At 55.5% G+C, this 17784-nt stretch overlaps 9 protein-coding genes across 9 annotated transcripts; 4 read left to right on the forward strand and 5 right to left on the reverse strand.

Annotated features, from left to right (window-relative positions):
- Window positions 1–501: 501 nt before the first annotated feature.
- On the forward strand, window positions 502–1304 carry A1O7_06600 (uncharacterized protein; the record flags this gene model as incomplete). Its single annotated transcript, XM_007760601.1, has 3 exons — window positions 502–555; window positions 613–629; window positions 686–1304. 3 exons carry the CDS (start codon window positions 502–504, stop codon window positions 1302–1304), a joined length of 690 nt encoding a protein of 229 aa, XP_007758791.1.
- Window positions 1305–1747: 443 nt separating this feature from the next.
- A1O7_06601 (uncharacterized protein) lies at window positions 1748–2824 on the reverse strand (the record flags this gene model as incomplete). Its single annotated transcript, XM_007760602.1, has 1 exon — window positions 1748–2824. The coding sequence occupies one exon, from the start codon at window positions 2822–2824 to the stop codon at window positions 1748–1750; it is 1077 nt and encodes a 358-aa protein (XP_007758792.1).
- Window positions 2825–3298: 474 nt separating this feature from the next.
- A1O7_06602 (large subunit ribosomal protein LP1) lies at window positions 3299–3840 on the forward strand (the record flags this gene model as incomplete). The annotated part of the gene is made up of 3 exons (XM_007760603.1): window positions 3299–3367; window positions 3476–3704; window positions 3794–3840. 3 exons carry the CDS (start codon window positions 3299–3301, stop codon window positions 3838–3840), a joined length of 345 nt encoding a protein of 114 aa, XP_007758793.1.
- Window positions 3841–5448: 1608 nt separating this feature from the next.
- On the forward strand, window positions 5449–6187 carry A1O7_06603 (uncharacterized protein; the record flags this gene model as incomplete). The annotated part of the gene is made up of 2 exons (XM_007760604.1): window positions 5449–5867; window positions 5908–6187. 2 exons carry the CDS (start codon window positions 5449–5451, stop codon window positions 6185–6187), a joined length of 699 nt encoding a protein of 232 aa, XP_007758794.1.
- A 955-nt stretch (window positions 6188–7142) lies between these two features.
- Window positions 7143–8198, reverse strand: A1O7_06604 (uncharacterized protein; the record flags this gene model as incomplete). Its single annotated transcript, XM_007760605.1, has 1 exon — window positions 7143–8198. The coding sequence occupies one exon, from the start codon at window positions 8196–8198 to the stop codon at window positions 7143–7145; it is 1056 nt and encodes a 351-aa protein (XP_007758795.1).
- A 1726-nt stretch (window positions 8199–9924) lies between these two features.
- On the reverse strand, window positions 9925–11880 carry A1O7_06605 (uncharacterized protein; the record flags this gene model as incomplete). Its single annotated transcript, XM_007760606.1, has 5 exons — window positions 9925–10099; window positions 10176–10287; window positions 10351–11321; window positions 11373–11575; window positions 11626–11880. The coding sequence occupies 5 exons, from the start codon at window positions 11878–11880 to the stop codon at window positions 9925–9927; spliced, it is 1716 nt and encodes a 571-aa protein (XP_007758796.1).
- Window positions 11881–12794: 914 nt separating this feature from the next.
- On the reverse strand, window positions 12795–13454 carry A1O7_06606 (uncharacterized protein; the record flags this gene model as incomplete). The annotated part of the gene is made up of 1 exon (XM_007760607.1): window positions 12795–13454. One exon carries the CDS (start codon window positions 13452–13454, stop codon window positions 12795–12797), a length of 660 nt encoding a protein of 219 aa, XP_007758797.1.
- Window positions 13455–14051: 597 nt separating this feature from the next.
- On the reverse strand, window positions 14052–15191 carry A1O7_06607 (DNA excision repair protein ERCC-1; the record flags this gene model as incomplete). The annotated part of the gene is made up of 1 exon (XM_007760608.1): window positions 14052–15191. The coding sequence occupies one exon, from the start codon at window positions 15189–15191 to the stop codon at window positions 14052–14054; it is 1140 nt and encodes a 379-aa protein (XP_007758798.1).
- Window positions 15192–15445: 254 nt separating this feature from the next.
- Window positions 15446–17650, forward strand: A1O7_06608 (uncharacterized protein; the record flags this gene model as incomplete). Its single annotated transcript, XM_007760609.1, has 1 exon — window positions 15446–17650. The coding sequence occupies one exon, from the start codon at window positions 15446–15448 to the stop codon at window positions 17648–17650; it is 2205 nt and encodes a 734-aa protein (XP_007758799.1).
- Between the last annotated feature and the right edge of the window lie 134 nt (window positions 17651–17784).

Raw genomic sequence — 17784 nt, forward strand, 5'->3', positions numbered from 1 at the left:
TGTCCAGCATATGGGAAATCCCAGTTCCTGGGCATCTCCGCCCTGATGCCGCCCATTCAAGCCCTGAGGCCCAAGCCCTGAAGTGACTGGCTCGCTTGTCTGATTCGCCCTTCAGCAATTCCAAGGTGGCTTACTGGTGGTGAGCGGAAGCTTTATCACCCCCCACCAAGTGCCCCGCAGTTATGATGCTCGCTGAGCTTGGTCCGCGTCCCTTCAACTCGGGTCACCAGAGGACGCAATCAGCCGTATCTTTGCCAGCCCTCTGGCTTTCGACTATGACGCACCTTGATGTCGTCAGATCTTGCAAGATGATGGGCATCTCGCATCTCGCATCTCGCTACGGGTGTTAAGGTCTGGTCGAGCGGCGCATCTGAATTCATATAGTCCCCTGCGTCTCTCCCACGCCCCTTCGCTTGTGAAACTTTGAACATCTGTATAGAGCAGCAGCAAGACCCGTTTCACTGATCTCGTCAAGGAGCAAGTAACAGCCGGACACTCATCATGGAGACTATCAAGAACACCGTCAACCACCTTATGAGCGGTAACAACCAAAACGTAAGTCGGGGGTGCTCGTCGGTTTGAAGCAATAGCCATAGCTGACCGAGGCCACAGTCATCAGAGGAGCACAGGTAACGCTCTTTACAAAGATCACAAATCAGAAGCACAAGGAACTGACGCTTCGTAGCAGCCACCACCACCTCCCCGGGCACCACAAGCAGCACGACGACCAGACCGCCGCGAGCACAACTACCCCTAGCAGCCACGAGAGCGGCCACGGGACCAGCCATGGAACCGGCGACGAGAATCCCTCTCCCGCCGAAGCCGTCCCATCTAAGCCCACCTCGGCCGGCAACAGCGGCAACAACGATCAACAAGCCCAGCCGCCCACCGATGGCGGTGACCGAGTCCAGTCCCCCGACCAGGGAGCCGACCCGGCCTTAGTCGGCGAGCCCAATCCGACCGAAAAACTCAGCGGGACCGCCGCCCCAGGCAGCCATAGTGCCCTGTTTGGCCTGACTCCCGATGGGAAGAAAAACGCCGAAGCCTCAAAAGGCAGCGGCGCCCCGCAGCCCGCTCACAGCACGGATACCGCCGTTGGTGGCGGCAAGCCCGCCGAAGAAGGCGATACCAGCTCCCGCGCACCCACGGGCAACGCGCAGGTCAGCGAGCAGTTGCAAAAGACTGAAGCGAGTCCCGGTGAGAAGGGCGGCCAGAGGAAGGATCCAGTGCCGTTGCCTGCCGAAGACGGCACGAAGCCGGGTGCTGGTGCTACCGGGTTGCAGCAGGGTGGTGGCGATCTTTGAGCGAGGATCGCGGTGGATGTGGAGTGGTTGCAGTGGGTATGAAATCTAATGAAAGAAGGACACGGAATCAAAGAGGTGGGAGAAGCGAGCGCATGGGAGTCGAAAGAGGTGCAACAAACACGTATGCCATGTACAGTACTTAGTGGCGCGCAGCCTGTAAGGACGCGAACGTCGGAAGGTGACACCAGTGGACATTTCTATCCTTCCTGTTTATGTCGTGCCGACACGGAAGACGAGATCAAAATATATATACTATATTCATGAAGTCAATCCTTGCCGTTGACATTGCGCAAGTCGTTCGCTCTACGGCGGACCCTCGGGCAACCCATACCGTGGACGAAAGTATTGCTGCTCGTCAAACTTAATTCTCTTGTGGAAGCGAGGGAACGGATTTATATTGCATTGTGAGGCTGGCGAGCCGACTCGTTTTCGTTTTTTTCTTCTCACAGCTTCCCACTGGCTTCCCCTTCCAAGTACAACCCCCTCTCTTTAATCCAATCTCCGACGCTCGCCCCAACCAGCTCTCTCACTTGAGCCCAGTTCCCTTCCTTAACCGCATCCCTTACCTTCGTACTACTCACGCCCTGGGCCTCTCCTTCCTCGTCCACCACCAATTCGACTCTGTCAGACCATTCTCGTTTCATGCCCTCCTGCTCCAGCGCCCCCTCCCGAATGCCCTGGAGGTACTTCGACTGGCCTTCCGGCGTGCTAAAGTCGGGGCTACTTACAGCGCCACTACTCGATCCGCCCTCCGTCTTCTGCGCATCCTTCAAGTTCGCGCTCGGACTGTCCGGGTCGACCCGTATCGTTGCCCTCACACGATGGTGCTCCAGAAAGGGTTCCAGCGCCGACAACGGCGGGTCATGCTTCGGGTAGTACTTCGGGGTGAAGATGCGGAGCAGGGTGTCGAACCCGGTCAAGTGGATTTGCTCCGTGACGCCGTCTTCTCGATCTGGATTTTCGTAGACATTACTGTCACGGATCGCGCTGGCCTTGTCCACGAAATACGGCTGCTTCGTGATGCCGATGTCGATGATCGGCGCTTCCACCGTCCCTACCGGCGGGTCTGACGAGCTCGAGGAGGCAGAATCAGAAGTGGTAGTAGAAGGCCCATTTGACGAGAAAGTAGACCGCAGGTCCTGTGCAGCCAGTGCCATCATGACGATACGGTCTTCAAAGTCGGCGGGCTTGGGTTTCTTATCGGCGTTGACTGTTGCGAGCAGGAATAAAACTCGGGGCGTCTCGCTTTGGCTCTGACCTTTCCTTTCCGACTTTGAGCGCTGAGATCTGAGTGCCGTCTTGACGAGGCTGGAGTGGGCTTTTGAAGGCGGGTTGAAACTCGAGTCCAGCACGTAGAGCGTCCTTGTGGGGATGGGTTTGCCATGGCTGGGTGCCGATGTTGGAGGAATGGTATGTAGGATCCGAAACGACGATGGTGAGCCCGCAAAGTCTTTTAGTGCTTTGGAGAATTCGGACCGGAGGTATTGAAGTGCTTGCATGTCTAGGGTTGCTGGGGACATGGTCGATTTGTTCGTGCTGGTATGTTGGGCTTCGGAGGCAGTCCGGGATATGAACGGATCTGGTTTGCTGTAGGTTCTTTCAACTGGCCGGCAAGTTGATCGGTGATAGAGATGGCCCGATGACACCAATTATACTGTATGTTGGATATTGCCGTCACTTCATCGTCTGTATCGCTGGAGTCAACTCGACGGATGACCTACGTTTATGCGCTCGCGTAGAAGCGCGGCCGCATGACGCCATTGGTCGGCTTCTCAGCCTCGCGATCTCGGAGCATTCAGTCACAAGGCTGAAGAGGGGACAACGGACTGGGAGCGAGCCTTTCACACGTGACGAACTTTCTGCTTGGCGCGCTAACCGCACAACCAAATTCGGGCCAACAGCGACTTTCGAGCCATTGTGCGCGCAGCTTCAACTTCGACTTCAACCTCCTCGAGACTCAGTTAAACGGGACTTACTCTTCACACCAAGTCAAGATGTCGACTGCTGAGCTCGCCAGCGCTTACGCCGCTCTCATCCTCGCCGATGATGGCATCGAAATCACCGTATGGCAACCCCCATCCAGTCCTATCGCACTTTTGTCCGCAAATGCAGTGGAGAGACGAGAGACGAACATATGTGGGCGTCTGCTGACCTCCGCTCTTTCTATCTAGGCCGACAAGCTGAACACCCTCATCAAGGCCGCCGGTGTCGCTGACGTCGAACCCATCTGGGCCACCCTCTTCGCCAAGGCTCTCGAGGGCAAGGATGTCAAGGACCTGCTTCTGAACGTCGGCTCGGGTGGTGGCGCCGCTGCCGCTGCTCCCGCTGCTGGTGGTGCTGCTACCGGAGGTGCGGCGGCCGCCGAGGAGGCTCCCAAGGAAGAGGAAAAGAAAGAAGAGGGTACGTCTGCGGCCATACGACAGAAAGTCCCTGCCTTAGGAGGGGTACACATATTCGATTGTTAATACTAACCTGTTCGCGCTTCACAGAGAAGGAAGAGTCCGACGAGGATATGGGTTTCGGCCTGTTCGACTAAGCTGGGCGCTTGGCTTTTGCTCAACCTCGTTCTCCTGCCCCCGGTTTTACCCACTCCGCCTCACCTGGGCTTGACTGACAGAATGGTGGTGGCGAATACGGGTTGCTTGCTTGCATCTGCGCCTCGCCGACTGACCGACTGAAAGAACCTAGAGGTCTGGGTCTTGTGTTTGCTGGGACGGGTTACCGGATAGAAGCCACCCCTGATGGCGATTCGTGGATATCAAAAAACGTCGAGAACTTCGGTCCGGGACGAGCTATGGCCGGCTAAGACTCATGCGGACTTAACAGAGCCACACAGCCAGCATTCTTGAGAACTTTGATACACAGATTGTCCACACGCTGACGCCTCGCTTTGTTGATCCGTTTGCATGCGTGTGTGCGAGCGTGCTTGCTGAAATCCTCCTTGGGCAGCTAGGTCGTTTGGCTTGAAACGGTCTTGCAGATCGATGGGCGCGGGCCCGTTCCATTTCTCTTGCACTTGGTCCGTGCCACTGAAGTGCCGCCGTGTCTTCTCACGCCAGACACGCCAGGATGCCTATTCCATCTCTTTTGCTTCTCGTCCGCACAGCTCACCCGGCGCCATATCATCTCTTGGTCCCGCACACAGCACAGCGACACCATTGATTGCATGGTCTCACGTGTACGCCTCTCCCTCGCCTTCTCCGCTACAGTCATGACTACATGCCGTTTCATGCCTGCGCTTGTCTTTGTGCGTATGCGTAACTCCTGAAGCTTTGCGTGCATCAACCTACGCACCTGTCGGCAGGTCTGTAAGGGCGCGCATCAGCTTTGACCTCTTGGCTACTGGAGCTAGGACATTCTCAGGAACTGCGAGGTCCATGGGGTCTTCGTCCCTGACCCTCATGGAGATGCTTCGTGCGCCACGTCCACCCACTCAGAGTATGGGCACAGAGTACGAGTAGAAAGCTCGTCCATTCCAAGCGGTTAACTGCTGTACGTCGATCCTCCAAGTGCCTGTTCTCCACATCTCCGCTCTATGCCATCAAGAATACTCGTGAATACTCCATGGTCGTTAATCAAGAGATCACTCTGCCTGCCATTTAAACTCATCCATTTACCGCCTTGGTATACTCTAGACGGACACAGCAGGAGCGGTATATCCCGTATCGGAGACGTAAAGTCGGCCTACACCAAGCGCATCCTTCCGCCTCTCTCTCTCTGTGTCGGCTTCTCCCCTCTGTACATATTTTACATGTGTACATGTCCAATGCTCCGTACATATCGCAGACAGGCAAGCAGACGGGTATCTTGATTCCAAGGTTCTTAACTCCTAGCATTACCCCAGGTGCCCTCCTAGCAATCACCACCTCACAACCCGTTGGACCGCTTGGCACCATGCCATTCACCTATGTAATTACCGTACCAACCACCTCGAACGGACCCTTCCCCGACCGGGAAGTGCCACGCGTAACATGGGGTCTCCCCTTCGACGAAGCCTGCGCCCACCACATCAGACACACCCTAGGCTGCTCGCGCGTGTACACGGTCGCGTCACGCTCTCTGGCCACAAACACATATTCACTAGGAACCCGCCTCCGCGACGCGGTGGGCGATAAAGGTCAAAGTCGTGGGCCAGCGCATCGGCATGACGCCACCCACGCACTGGAACGAAGTCCTCGAGATCGCGGCGGACGCGCCGCCAAAGAACCCGGACTGTATAGTCACGCTGGGCGCCGGGCCGTTCACAGACGCCGTGAAGGTCATCTGCTGGGCGCTCGCGAATGGGATCACCACGTCTGAGGGACCTGGAGGGGCTGTTGACGTACTCCTCGTCATTCGGCCGCGGAAACACTGGGTCCCCGTTCAAGGATTCCGACATTTACCACGTCGCCATCCCCGCGAGCCTCTCCGGCGGTGCGAATACCAGAGCACCGCGGGCTTGACGCGCGACGACGGCACCCACGCAAAAGTCCTCTTCCAGACCCCGACGCGCAACCCGAACATCGTCGTCCTGGACCCGGGCATTGTGGCCCTAACACCTCGCGAGGATCTGGCTCAGCACGGGTGTGAGGGCGGTGGACCACTACGTCGGGACGCTGTGCAGCTTACATCCCAACGCCAAGGGGGACGGGGAGGCCGAGAATGGATCATTGCGGCTGGTCCCCGCGCTGATCACCACGCACCAACACCCCGACGACCCTGGACGCGCGGGTACGAGACCATCCATGCGCGGCGTCGTCGAGGCCATGTCCGCCGTGGGCAGCGGCGTGCCTTTGGGAGCCAGCCACGCTATAATTAGGCCACCAATTGGGCCCCGTTGGGCGCGGGCCACGGCGAGACGAGACCAGCTGTATCTTGTTGCCGGCCGTGTGGAAGTGGAATGAGCTCGGGGGTGCGAACACTGAGCGCCAAAGGTATACCAGCGATGTAATTATTGCTTCGGTCGCCCGTCGTGAGGACGTTGGTGGAGGCGAAGTACCGAAAGGGGAGGGTGGGGGCCACAGCACAGGGCCCAGTAATCGGGGATAAAGTCGACCTCGACCTGGGCGATATTCTGGACTTGATCTTTCGTCAGTTCGGCATGCCGAGGGCGTCAAAGGACAAGGGCGTCGGGAGGGACAAGCTGGAAGGGTTGGCACGGAATAGTTTAAGGATCATTGGATTCGGACGAATGCCAGGCCCATTACGGAGATGGAGCAAGTGATAAAGATTCTAGAGATGGTAGTAGAATGAAGCCAGAGGTTAAGAGTACAGTAGTAAATCAATGTGGTCTGTCTCGCTGTCTGCCTGCCTACCAGGCTGGCTGGCTGAATGACTAGGCTGTCACTATTTTAGCATCCGGAACTATTCTCCCTGTCTACCTACTGTACTACGCCCTATGACCCATGATCCACCGCCCGCGAATCGGTTCTTGGTACAGCCATGCTGATCTTGCTCTGTCTCGAGAGCGGAAACAAAGTTGTGAACGTCGAGATAGCAGTGCTTCCATTGCAGCTTGGCCGCGTCGTCACTACCTCGCGGTGTGCTCTGCCAAGTGCACAGAGGACACAGGCTAAGCTTGCACTGAACCAAGACAGGAGATACGCTGAACCCGGCTGCTGCCGAAAATGCTGTCCCCCTACATCCTAGCCCCGGTTGGCGGATCGCCTTGTTTAAAGCATCCCGCTGACGGCTGCGTCCATCTAACAACTATATTCCCGTCGTGGTGGCCATTGAAACAAATGTGTCTACCGACCACGGCCATGGATAATTAGCTTTACCGCCAACTCCACCATGCCCCAGCGTCCAGGTAATCTCGCCAGCCACAGCTTGAGGGATGTGTTCTGGCACACTTCGACATCAGGCACTCCCCCAAGCCGTGCACTCATACCTGCCCGCGCCATCCCCAATATCTCTGAACAGCTTCACCTCCGTTCTCCGCATTTGCTTCACAAATTCCCTCCGCTCCTGCGCTTCACCAACACTGCGTTTGCCAGGGTTGCCCCGCCAGATCCGCCCCTGCCGATAACATTGACCGCAAGAATACAGGCTGGTAGCTGTCGCCCAGGCGGCTTCATCCTCAAACAGCGTGATCTCCGCGAGGTTGGGTAGGTGCGCCCTTGCGTTGATGATGCTGGTGATGATGTCCCGGCGGTAATCTGGCAGACGCATGACTTGCTCGATGTCAATGTCCAAGGTAAGCGTCTGGAGGCCGTCCGGGAGGAGATCGGCAAACGAAGAGGCGGGCCGCGTGACGACAACGGGGTGGTTGGGGAGGCGATAGGGACATAAGTGGCGGCCGAGGTACATCGACGGATCGATCTTGAGGTGGAGGAGGGCTTTCATGTTGCGAAGTGACGGCAGAAGCGTGATCTCCGGCGATTTGTGCACGCTATGGTACCCGAGCGTCAGGCTGGTGAGGGAGGAGGACACGTTGCGGAGAACGTTGGCGAGCTCGTCCAACAAGAGGGCACCCCGATTGCTGGATGGTCTCGTCAGGGTAAACGCTCGGAGATCGGTGCAAGTGCAGAACAGCTTGACGAGGGCATCGGCGTTGATGTTGACCTGGCGCAGTTCGAGGCTTGAAAGCCGGCCGAGGCTGTTGAGTTCCTCGATGGGCGGATACTTGGAGTGGCTCCTGTCGTCGTACAAAACGACGTGCATGTCCCAGAGTATCATGGTCCTCATGCTTGGTTGTCCCATGTAATGGATCAGAGTGTCTGTATCCACCAGGGTTTGGAGCTCATGATCTCGAGATGGCGTTGCAGTTCCGATGTGGAGTGTTTCAAGCGCTGGGCAGCGGTAGCAGAAACGCAGGTTCGGCACATCGCTCTGATCGAGCGAGATTTGTTGGCTGTTCAGAAGCCTCGCGGAGAGTGTGGGCGCCCGTAGCAGCCATGGAACCTGTTGCTCCATAGTGGTAGAGGGTCCGCATGAGTGTGCTACCTTGTATACAGATAGATCTGCAACTCACTCCTGGCCGCTTCTGCAGTTTGTGTCTGGCACCAGTGGAGGTTCGCTAAAGAGGACGCGCCAGATCGTAGAGGCAGCGAACGCGCGAGTAACTTCCTGCGGAGTGGAGGCGTGAATACACATAGCAGCCAGAACTGAAAACATCCATCCTTCGTCTTCGTAGTGATAGGTACAGTGCGTCTGTGAATATGTGAATATGTGAACAACAAGTTGTCACAGAAGCCTGTAGCAGGGTTGAGCAATGTCGGAATAAGGCTGTGGCAGCGCTGCTACAAGGCTGATTCTTGGCAGGGGCTTCGCCATGTTCATATCGTCTGCATCATCTGCAGCAACATGGCGTGTAGGTTCAAAGACCGCGTGTCCCAGGATGGTAACTGGAGCAAGTAAGCAGGATAATGTCGTCGTCCAGACCATATGAATTTTCGGCCATTGACTTGTCTCACGCTGAAGCCACTGGCAAGGGCTCGATGGTTAGCCATGATGTATGTATGAATCGTGCAGAAAGCAGTGGCTGCGCCGGTGTTCTGTGGATGGTGGGAGTACTGTTAGGAAAATCCTCTCCTCGAAAAGCCATTCTCGGTGATGAGGACGGCACGGAATTGGAACCGTAGTCTGAATTGCCCTTCGATTCATCTGCTCGGCCTACGCAAGCGCACCGACGCAAGGTTGAGCTTTCGCCGTATCGGTCGTCACCGAAGAGTAAGCCAGCAGGATGAGGGTATGACAGCGATCACGAATCAGTGTTTGCATATCTCATAAGCGATGAACCTACAGTGAGTTGATTCCGGAAACATTCATTCAGAAGCATCTGACCAACTTTGATGCCGTTTGCCCTCGAAGTAAGCTCGTTGCACAGCGTCTGGGCTGGAAATGGCGGCCGACCTCAGAAGGCCTGAGATGCTGTCCGTCATTCACTTCGCGGGACTGGCTTCCACAAACATTCGTTTGCGAGTAGGCTTTTAGGACGGCCGGACAGGCGGGGAGGGGGGGCACTCAGGGGACGCTTCCATCTTTTTCTGATTGCTTACTCACTCAAGTCATAGCTTGGCTCTCCGTCTGCTCGAGGGCCTGGTGACCACGGGGCTTCTATTGTTCATCATGTAGAAAACTGGTCCGAGGAAAGTGGTCATGACAGGAAGGACAGGTGCGTCGTAGGACGTCTTGACTTGGGCTCTCTGCACCTTGGTGTAAGATTTTCTCCATAGTTCTGGTCCGAGGCCGCGATCCAGAAGAGACGCACTGCTGCGAAAGGTTTGACAGCAAGGAAAGTGAAGTGGTGTTTCAGATGAGTTGCTGTTCGACAGACTGGTCGCCAACTCACCACCGTGCGGGCTTCCGAGCCTTACAGGCCTGCACGTATCCATGCCAGAGCGTTGGGCGCTGGCAGGGTGAGGTGTGCAGCAGCATGGGATTATCACAAGTCCACACGGAGTGAGAGCATCCAAAGAGAAGGGGTGGATAGGGCCACGACACGATGGCACGAAGTGTTCCCTGCATGAAACGTGGCTGGGAAGGTTTCCCGAGGGCCGTCAGGAAACAAGCCTCACGTGACCTTTCATCTGGAGCGAACCACTGGGAGCTTTTTGGCAAAAATACTGCTCAGCGCGCAGTCGCATTTTTTGACTCAAGTGATGCGATTTGTTTCTTCTTTGGCGTCGAAAATTGACCATTAGTCCCAAAGAAAGCCAACCACGTGCCGCCAGCCTGGCTGTTCAGACTCTTGCTCTATATCTTGGTCTGCCCGAAAGAGCGCTTCCTCGAGCGGTATGTCCGTCAGCGTGACGATCTTCGTCCGCTTGTGTATCTTCCACGCCATGTAGGCGGTGATCACAAGTGCAATGTCCCTGGTTTAGCGTTAAGATCAAGGTCAGCACTTCGCGAGGGGAGGACAGGCTGCGGGTAGGGCTTGCGGCCACGTACAGATACGATGAAATGAACCCGCTGGTTGACCAGTTCCCCTTGGTGAAGACTGGAAATCCAGCAGTGAGGAGGATGGTAACACACAGGATCAGAGCTGCGGGCGTTGAGTATTCTGGCGGGTGGGAAGTGAATCGTTAGTACAGGTTGAGGGCTGCACACTAAGGGCACACCATACCAGTTAGCTTTGAATGCCATGGTAGCTTTCGCAGCTCGAGCTCCTGGGCCTTCATGGCGCGCATCAGCCGCAAATGGTTCAAAAGCACGGTGATCCATGAAATCAACACACCACACGCGGTGAGGTCGACGAGCCACCAGAAGACCGTCAGGGCACCTGTCGACAGACTCATGAAGGCAAGGAACATGAATGCCCCGAAGAAGAGTGTGCAAATGTATGGTGTGCCCCAGGGTGTCGTCCGCAGGAACAGCTTCGGCGCTTGATTCTTGAGCGCGAGGCCGTACAGGACGCGAGTGCCGGAAAGCAGGGACTGGTTTGAACTCGACCACGCGGAGGTAATGACGATGGCGTTGACGAGGGAGGGCACACCGCGGAGGCCGGCAGCGCTGGCGGCGATGACGAAAGGGCTCTGTGCCGCAGTCCCGGACTGGTCATCGAGTCTGGGGTCGTCGCTCGGCACAAGCATGCCCACGACAAGCACGGCAAGGATGTAGAAGGTTGCCACTCGGATGAACACCCGTTTGCATGCCTTGGGGATTGTGACGCGCGGGTTCCGCGTCTCGGCGGCGGCCATCGCAAGACTTTCGGTCCCAGCAAAGCTGAACACGGCGTTGCTCATCACTGCCCAGTACCCGAGGAAGCGGCCCCAGGAACCCGTGCCGATGAACTCCACAAACGGGCCAGGATGTTTCCAGTAGCGAAAGCCGATGCGAGGCGTTCCTGAGACGCCGCCAAGGTCGATGATCAGGCCAAGCAGAACCAGGAAGATGATGAAGACGATCTTGAGCAGAGCGAACCAGAACTCGATCTCGCCGTAGATGCCGATGAAACAGAGACCGACTGCAACGGTTAGAGCTATGAAGATTACTATCCATAGTGAGGAGTTGATGTCGGTCCAATACTGAAACAAGACGCAGATGGCCGTGATCTCGGTCGGGATGGAGAGGCAGTTGCCGTACACTAGGTTGTACCTGTACACGTGTATTAGCACCCGAGGTGCGGGTTGTATGGTGTTGACAAACCCGATAGCAAAGCCTAAGGCCGGATCGACTAGGACCTCCGCATGGCGGACGAAGGAGCCTGTGACCGGAAACAGCGCCGTTGCCTCGCCAAGCGCAAATTGCACAGCGCAGACAATGAGACCGACGGTCGCATAGCCAAGCAGTGCTCCCAGCGGACCACCAGTCTGAATGGATCCTCCGAGACCTAAGAAGAGACCGGTGCCCTGAATAAGGATCAGCTATCCATTTGGGACGCGGGAAGCAATCAGCGTACAATAGCCCCAGCGATGGCAATGAGCGACACGTGCCGTTGGTGTAGACCTCGTTTGAGATCGCGGTCCTCTGTGGCGGTGACAAAGTCACTTTCGTCGAGCCGAGATGGACTCTGTGGTGTATCCGGATCCCAATCTGCTTGGGGTTCAGCCAAACTTCGGACCTGCTTGCCGACTGATTCCACGCCATCAGACATGTTGCTGGACTGTTGAACGCCCAGCAAGGGGGAAGCTTCGTCGGGCTCGCCCGCCGCCATCGTGGCTGTACTTATGACCGCTCGGTGCAATGACAAGTTGTTTCCATCGAATGGCGTGCTTTAGCCGACATAGTTTGCCATTGGACGCGGTAGAGTTTAATTACGTCTTCGTGGGAGGGTTTCTGTTTGTTACGGGAGTGGCAGTTGCAATGAACGGGTGAACAACTCGTAGCTTGCCAGAAACACGATAGCAAGATTCCGAAGGCTTCGTCCAAGGGCTGATATAGCCAATTGGAACTTCAGAACGAAGAATAGTACGAAGCGACACAAAGACACGAAAAGAAGTGGGATTTCGAGCACGATACGAAGTACGGAGTAGGGTCGAATGCTTAACCAGGATAAGCATCGCTCTAGGCGGCGGTTGGCTTCCCGGCCCTCACTTCTCCTTCAGTGGTAGCCCGGAGCCCCACGCATAACAGGCGGCGCTCCCAACTTGCTCCTTAGTCTTCAAGTCTTGATCATGACTTCTGCACCTACCAAATTATTTTGCGCTCCCAGACATAGTCGGTCTGAAGGAATACTAGACGATTGACATCTGGTTGCACCAGCTGATCTCACTGCCCTCGATGGTGGTGAGAGTGCACGTGTCTAAGGAGCCTTACGATGGTTAGCACCTCTGAGCGCGGTGGGATATCTTGCGACGATCGGAAGGAATCGTATGACTGCTCACAACGCCGCTTGGACTGAAATCTGCTATTTCTGCAAGAGGGGGTGTCTAGATACACTGGGAAGTGGGTGATGTGATATACTCATTGTCCCGAAGACGGGGGCAGAAGCGAGCATGTTGGCAGAGGAGTGATGCAAGCAATATTCGATGTCACGGTTGTGAGAACGTGAGGAAACGAGGGTCATTCAATTTGGATATATTGTCGTCCCAGTTTATAAGGCCAGTGGTACCAGTGCCTTTTCCAGCCTTACCGAATTGTTCCATCGGTCGCACCGCTTCCTCTGAAGTTCTTGAATAGCCCGAATTTGGTCTTCTTCCCTCCAGAAGTCGCAGTCGTGTCAGCCGTGGTAGACGCTGTGGCGCCGGGAAGTATAGACATCGATGTGAGATGCGCCGAGTCTTCCACAGTCTCGAACCCGATTCCAGTCAAGGGAACGGACAGCGGTGCTTGAACCGCCACCGGCCCTCTCCATCTGGCCAAGTCGCCCTCATTCAAGATGCAGTCTTCAGCAGGGTCATCTGTACCAATGTAGCCTCCCTGGTCGTCTTTGGCATAGTGCTTCTGATACTCCGTTCTTGTGACTTGACACATCTTAATATTGACCCTTCTTGAAGAGGGAAAGTGGACGCTGGACCTCTTTCGGCGGAAGAAGCTTGGAAGACCCTTGTCTGTTTGTTTTAATCTGGTGCCTTCCTTTCCGGCAGTGTACCGGTCGGAGGAGCCCGCATCTGATACTGCTTCGTTCTGTTTCAGGGCTTTCAGATCGAGCACGGGCACAGTCACAAGAGTGTCGTCGTTCTGGTCACTAGCCTTGCCCACTGGCTGGTATCCGGGGCCGCTCAGGGTGGTGTAGGCGGCGGGATTCACGCCGCTGGTTGCAGCAGTGATAGCGTCCCATTTCCCCATCCTGGATGGACTATTCCTGCAACAAAAATTCCGTCAAACTGTCTATACTTATGGTGGAGGAATCTCGTAGGTGCGGCACATACGGGTTGAAATTTCAAGACGGAAAAGGGCACCGTGGTTATGGATGGCAAAATGTCTCGATGGCGTAGCCTCTGGTGAAAGACAGGATGTTGTAGTCCTTCAAGCACTCGTTACTAATATGTTGGTCCAGGCGAGCAGACCGTGCCGAGTCTGCCTTGCTCATGCTGATTGGACTTCGCAGGCGGCTGTGCGTCTCTCGTGACTGTTCAAACCCCACACGGGGCGTTAGCAACTCGTCGAGACTATGCGGGGGCGATTCCATAGTACCTTGAACTGGTTTGATAGACATGATACAAACTTAGATGATGGCGATCTGCGTATTTGTAGTCTTCGATAGCGTGTTCCTCTTCTCTGGGTCGGATCATCTATGCCGAACGGCGTCACATCGCGGACCTCGTACACTGTGCCTCCATTTTATTTGTGCATACTCGTACATCTCTGAATTACTTCCTGACAGCATGCACATGAATGCAACAGGTATCAAGGATGGGTCCTGGCGGCGGGTCTTCGTTAACGTCACCCGTTTTGTCGCAGTTTTGCCAGAGCGGCGGCAACACCTGAACTTAGCTCTTGTTCTTTCCGAGCCGCTGGGACTGACGAGTCGTCTTGTTCTTTCTCTGCGTTGGCCTTTGCGGCTTCGGCCTCAGCAAGTGCAAGCCACGCAGCTTCATCGTCGTCATCATCGAAATCATCGTCAAGTGCTTCGGGTCTCGAGCGTTTATGGCTAGGGCCCGCAGGGGTGTCGCTCGATGCCATGACGGTATTGGAAGCCTGTCCATGCGAAGTTGGAACGGAGCTGATCGGTATGGGTTCACGTGCACTTTCAGGCTCATAATCGGTGTCGAGACTGGTTGCCGTACCCACAGTTGTTTCCTGCCTCAGCAAAGCGGCATTGGACTTCGCTGCTCTCCTCACTCGGAAAGGTTCACGGAGCGTGTTGTACCAGTCCTTGACCTTCTTCTCACCAAAACCAGGGACTAAGGCCAGTTCTTCGGGTTGAGCATTGACAGCTGCACGAAGCGATCCAAAATTCATGATCAAGCTCGCGGCGTCCGTTTTGTTGATAGATCGAGGTGTGGTGACGAACTCAGTCAAGCTCTCTTGATAAGTCTCTGCTCGGTGAGCTCGAATGGAGGCCGAAGACGCGTGCTCATAAGACTTGAAGAGTTCCAGGTACCGGCCGGCTTCTTGAGAAGACCAGCACAGGATCAAGGTGAGATTGTTGATCATAGAGGTTTTCGACAACTCCTTCAGTGCTTCTTCATGATTTTCGATGTCGACCATCGCCAGCAAGATACGAAGATTGTAGAGCTTCCCCAACTGGCGGATGCGGCTATAGACGTATTCCGGGTGCAGCCGGTGATACTTCAGGGATAAGAACAAGGCGCAAGTTGTGGCTCCAAGAACATAATCGCACGGTATATCGGAGTACTCCCAGGGTAGCTGGGTGACATGTTTGAGGATCGGATTGCCTTTCTGACGCGTCGACACCAGGATGGCTGAGGGACCTTGTCTTGACGGTAGTGCTTGGGGCTTTGGCTGAACCACTTTGGTCGCAGAATTCGTCGCCGGGCTCCCCTTCCGCTGCGGTGCTGATGATCTTTTGACAGATGTCTCCCCAGAAAGAAAATCGACGTTGTCGAACTCCTCAGCCATGCTTTGTAATGCTGAGGCTGAAATCGGGCACAAGGACAGCTACTGTATTTGAGATGGGGTGTTCATGTTTTCCTTGTTTCCTTCGAGGGCTCGGAGGGTTTCACTCTTACAGTCGTCAGTTACGCCTTATGCTTGACCGTAAATTTATGCTCCGCCAGATTGTTACTCCGCCTACTTGGAGAAATTTTTGAACTGTGGAAAAAGTTCACTCTCGCTCTGGAAGACCCGTTCACAACGACCGCAAATGAGACGCCATGACTCAAGACAGCAAGAGGCGCAAGCTGTCTAACGGCAGCTACGAAGCCACAAGTCCCAAAATCACAGAAACAAACCAAGCCACCGAGGCAGCGCCCCCGGACCAGAGACGATCTCTCTTCGTTCGCTCCCTGCCGGCGTCAGTGACGACTGAGCGGCTCGCTGAACACTTCTCTGACTCCCTCCCAATCAAACATGCGACCGTCGTTATCGATCCAGAGACGAAGATCTCGCGAGGCTTTGGTTTCGTCACATTAGCAGACGCCGAAGATGCACAGGCCGCTGTGGCCCAGTTCAACAATTCTGAGCTGGATGGGAGGAGGATAAAGGTCGAATTAGCCGAAGCAAGACACAGAGACGGAGATATCGAAGGTAGGGGTACTATCAACACGACTGCGCTCAAGCTCAAGGCTCAAAGGGAGAAGAGCAAGGAAGACTCGCAAGCACCCAGACTTATTGTGCGAAACCTGCCGTGGAGCATCAAGACGTCTGACGAGTTGGCCGCGCTATTTCGGAGCTATGGCAAGGTCAAGCACGCTGTCGTACCGAAAAAGAACCCAAAGGTCCAGTACGGCTTTGGCATTGTTTTGTTACGAGGCAAAAAGAACGCCGAGAGAGCAATTGCTGGGGTCAATGGCAAAGAGATCGATGGCCGCACATTAGCTGTGGACTGGGCGGTGGACAAGGAGACTTGGCAGGAAGTGCAGAAGACCGGTCAGGTCAAGCCACAACCGAAGGACACAAAGCAGCCTACAGACGAAGGCGAACGTGACAGTGCTGATGGTGTTGGCCGTGAGGGCGAAGAACCGGAATTGGACGGAGATTTGCAAGTGGATCAGAGTGCTGAGGATAGCACTGACTTAGCACAAGGGTCCGACGAGGACTCACTCGATGGTTTGGACGCTCAAGCCGACGACGAGGACCTCGGATCTGAAGCTGAGAGTGCCCTTTCAGACGACGAGCCGGCCCAGAACAGGAACGACACCACCGTGTTTGTGAGAAACCTACCCTACAGCACTGATGACGATGCTCTGAAAGACCACTTCTCGACCTTCGGACCAGTACGGTATGCTCGAGTTGTCTACGATCAGGATACCGAAAGGCCGCGGGGAACGGGCTTTGTCGCTTTCTTCAATCTCGAGGATGCCAAAACTTGTGTCAAGAACGCTCCAAGGCATGGGGCTCCAACAGAGCAGGCGGCCAAGGACAAGAAGCGTCGCGGCGAAACCCTCAAGCATTCGATTTTGGAAAATGAGGCATCGGATCCTTCTGGTCAATATACCCTTGAAGGTCGAGTCCTCCAGGTCACCCGTGCATTGAGCAGAGAAGACGCAGAACGACGTGCCACCGAAGCGAGCGACAAACGAGACATCCGCGACCGTGACAAGCGCCGGCTCTACTTGCTCTCCGAGGGCTCCATCACGAACGGATCCAAGCTCTCCGAGCAGCTAGGCAAGGCGGAGATTGATATTCGAGAGGCCAGTGCTCGCCAGCGTCAAAAGCTGATCAAGAGCAGCCCCAACCTCTGTTTGAGCTTGACTCGACTGAGTGTCAGAAACTTGCCCCGCGGCATTGGCAGCAAGGAGCTGAAGGCCCTGGCCAGAGAAGCCGTGGTTGGATTCGCCCAGGATGTCAAAGAGGGCCTACGGCAACCCCTGAACAAGGAAGAATTGCGCCGCGGTGGTAGCGAAATGCAAGAGGCCGAGCGCAAACGCAAGCAATCCGGCAAAGGCATCGTCAAACAGGCCAAAGTCGTGTTCGAGGATAAAGAGGGCGGGAAAGTGAAGGAGGGTGCGGGTCGAAGCAGAGGTTACGGCTTCATTGAGTATGTCAGCCACCGAAATGCTCTTGCTGGGTTGCGTTGGCTCAATGGACATATGGTGAAAGCGAAGAATGCCGGCGAAGAAAGAGGGAAACGACTCATTGTTGAGTTTGCGATTGAGAATGCTCAAGTGATACAGCGCCGAGCTGAGAGAGAGCGCAAGGCAAAAGAAGAAGGCGGCAAGAGAATGAAATCGAGCGAGAGGTCCCATAACGAAGGCGGCGGGAAGGGAAGCAACAAACGGAAACGCAGCGACAAGGACGTCGAAGAGTCAGGTCCTCAAGCCGCTAAAGCCTTGGATCCTGAGGAGAAGAACCGCGTGGCGAAGCGGAACAGGATCATTGCAAAGAAACGTCAGGCTAGGAAGACGCGCAAGGGATAAATCAGTGGTCGACGACCTGCAGTTGGGACGCGCTGAAGACATATAACACTTCATTCGTTGCAATGAGAGCCGTCGTGCCTACTGCCTTGAGGGTATCGTATCATCCTGAGGATCACACAGTTTCCTTCCTGCGG

Source organism: Cladophialophora yegresii (genome assembly GCF_000585515.1).
Source record: "Cladophialophora yegresii CBS 114405 chromosome Unknown aczIN-supercont1.4, whole genome shotgun sequence".
NCBI classification, from domain to species: domain Eukaryota; kingdom Fungi; phylum Ascomycota; class Eurotiomycetes; order Chaetothyriales; family Herpotrichiellaceae; genus Cladophialophora; species Cladophialophora yegresii.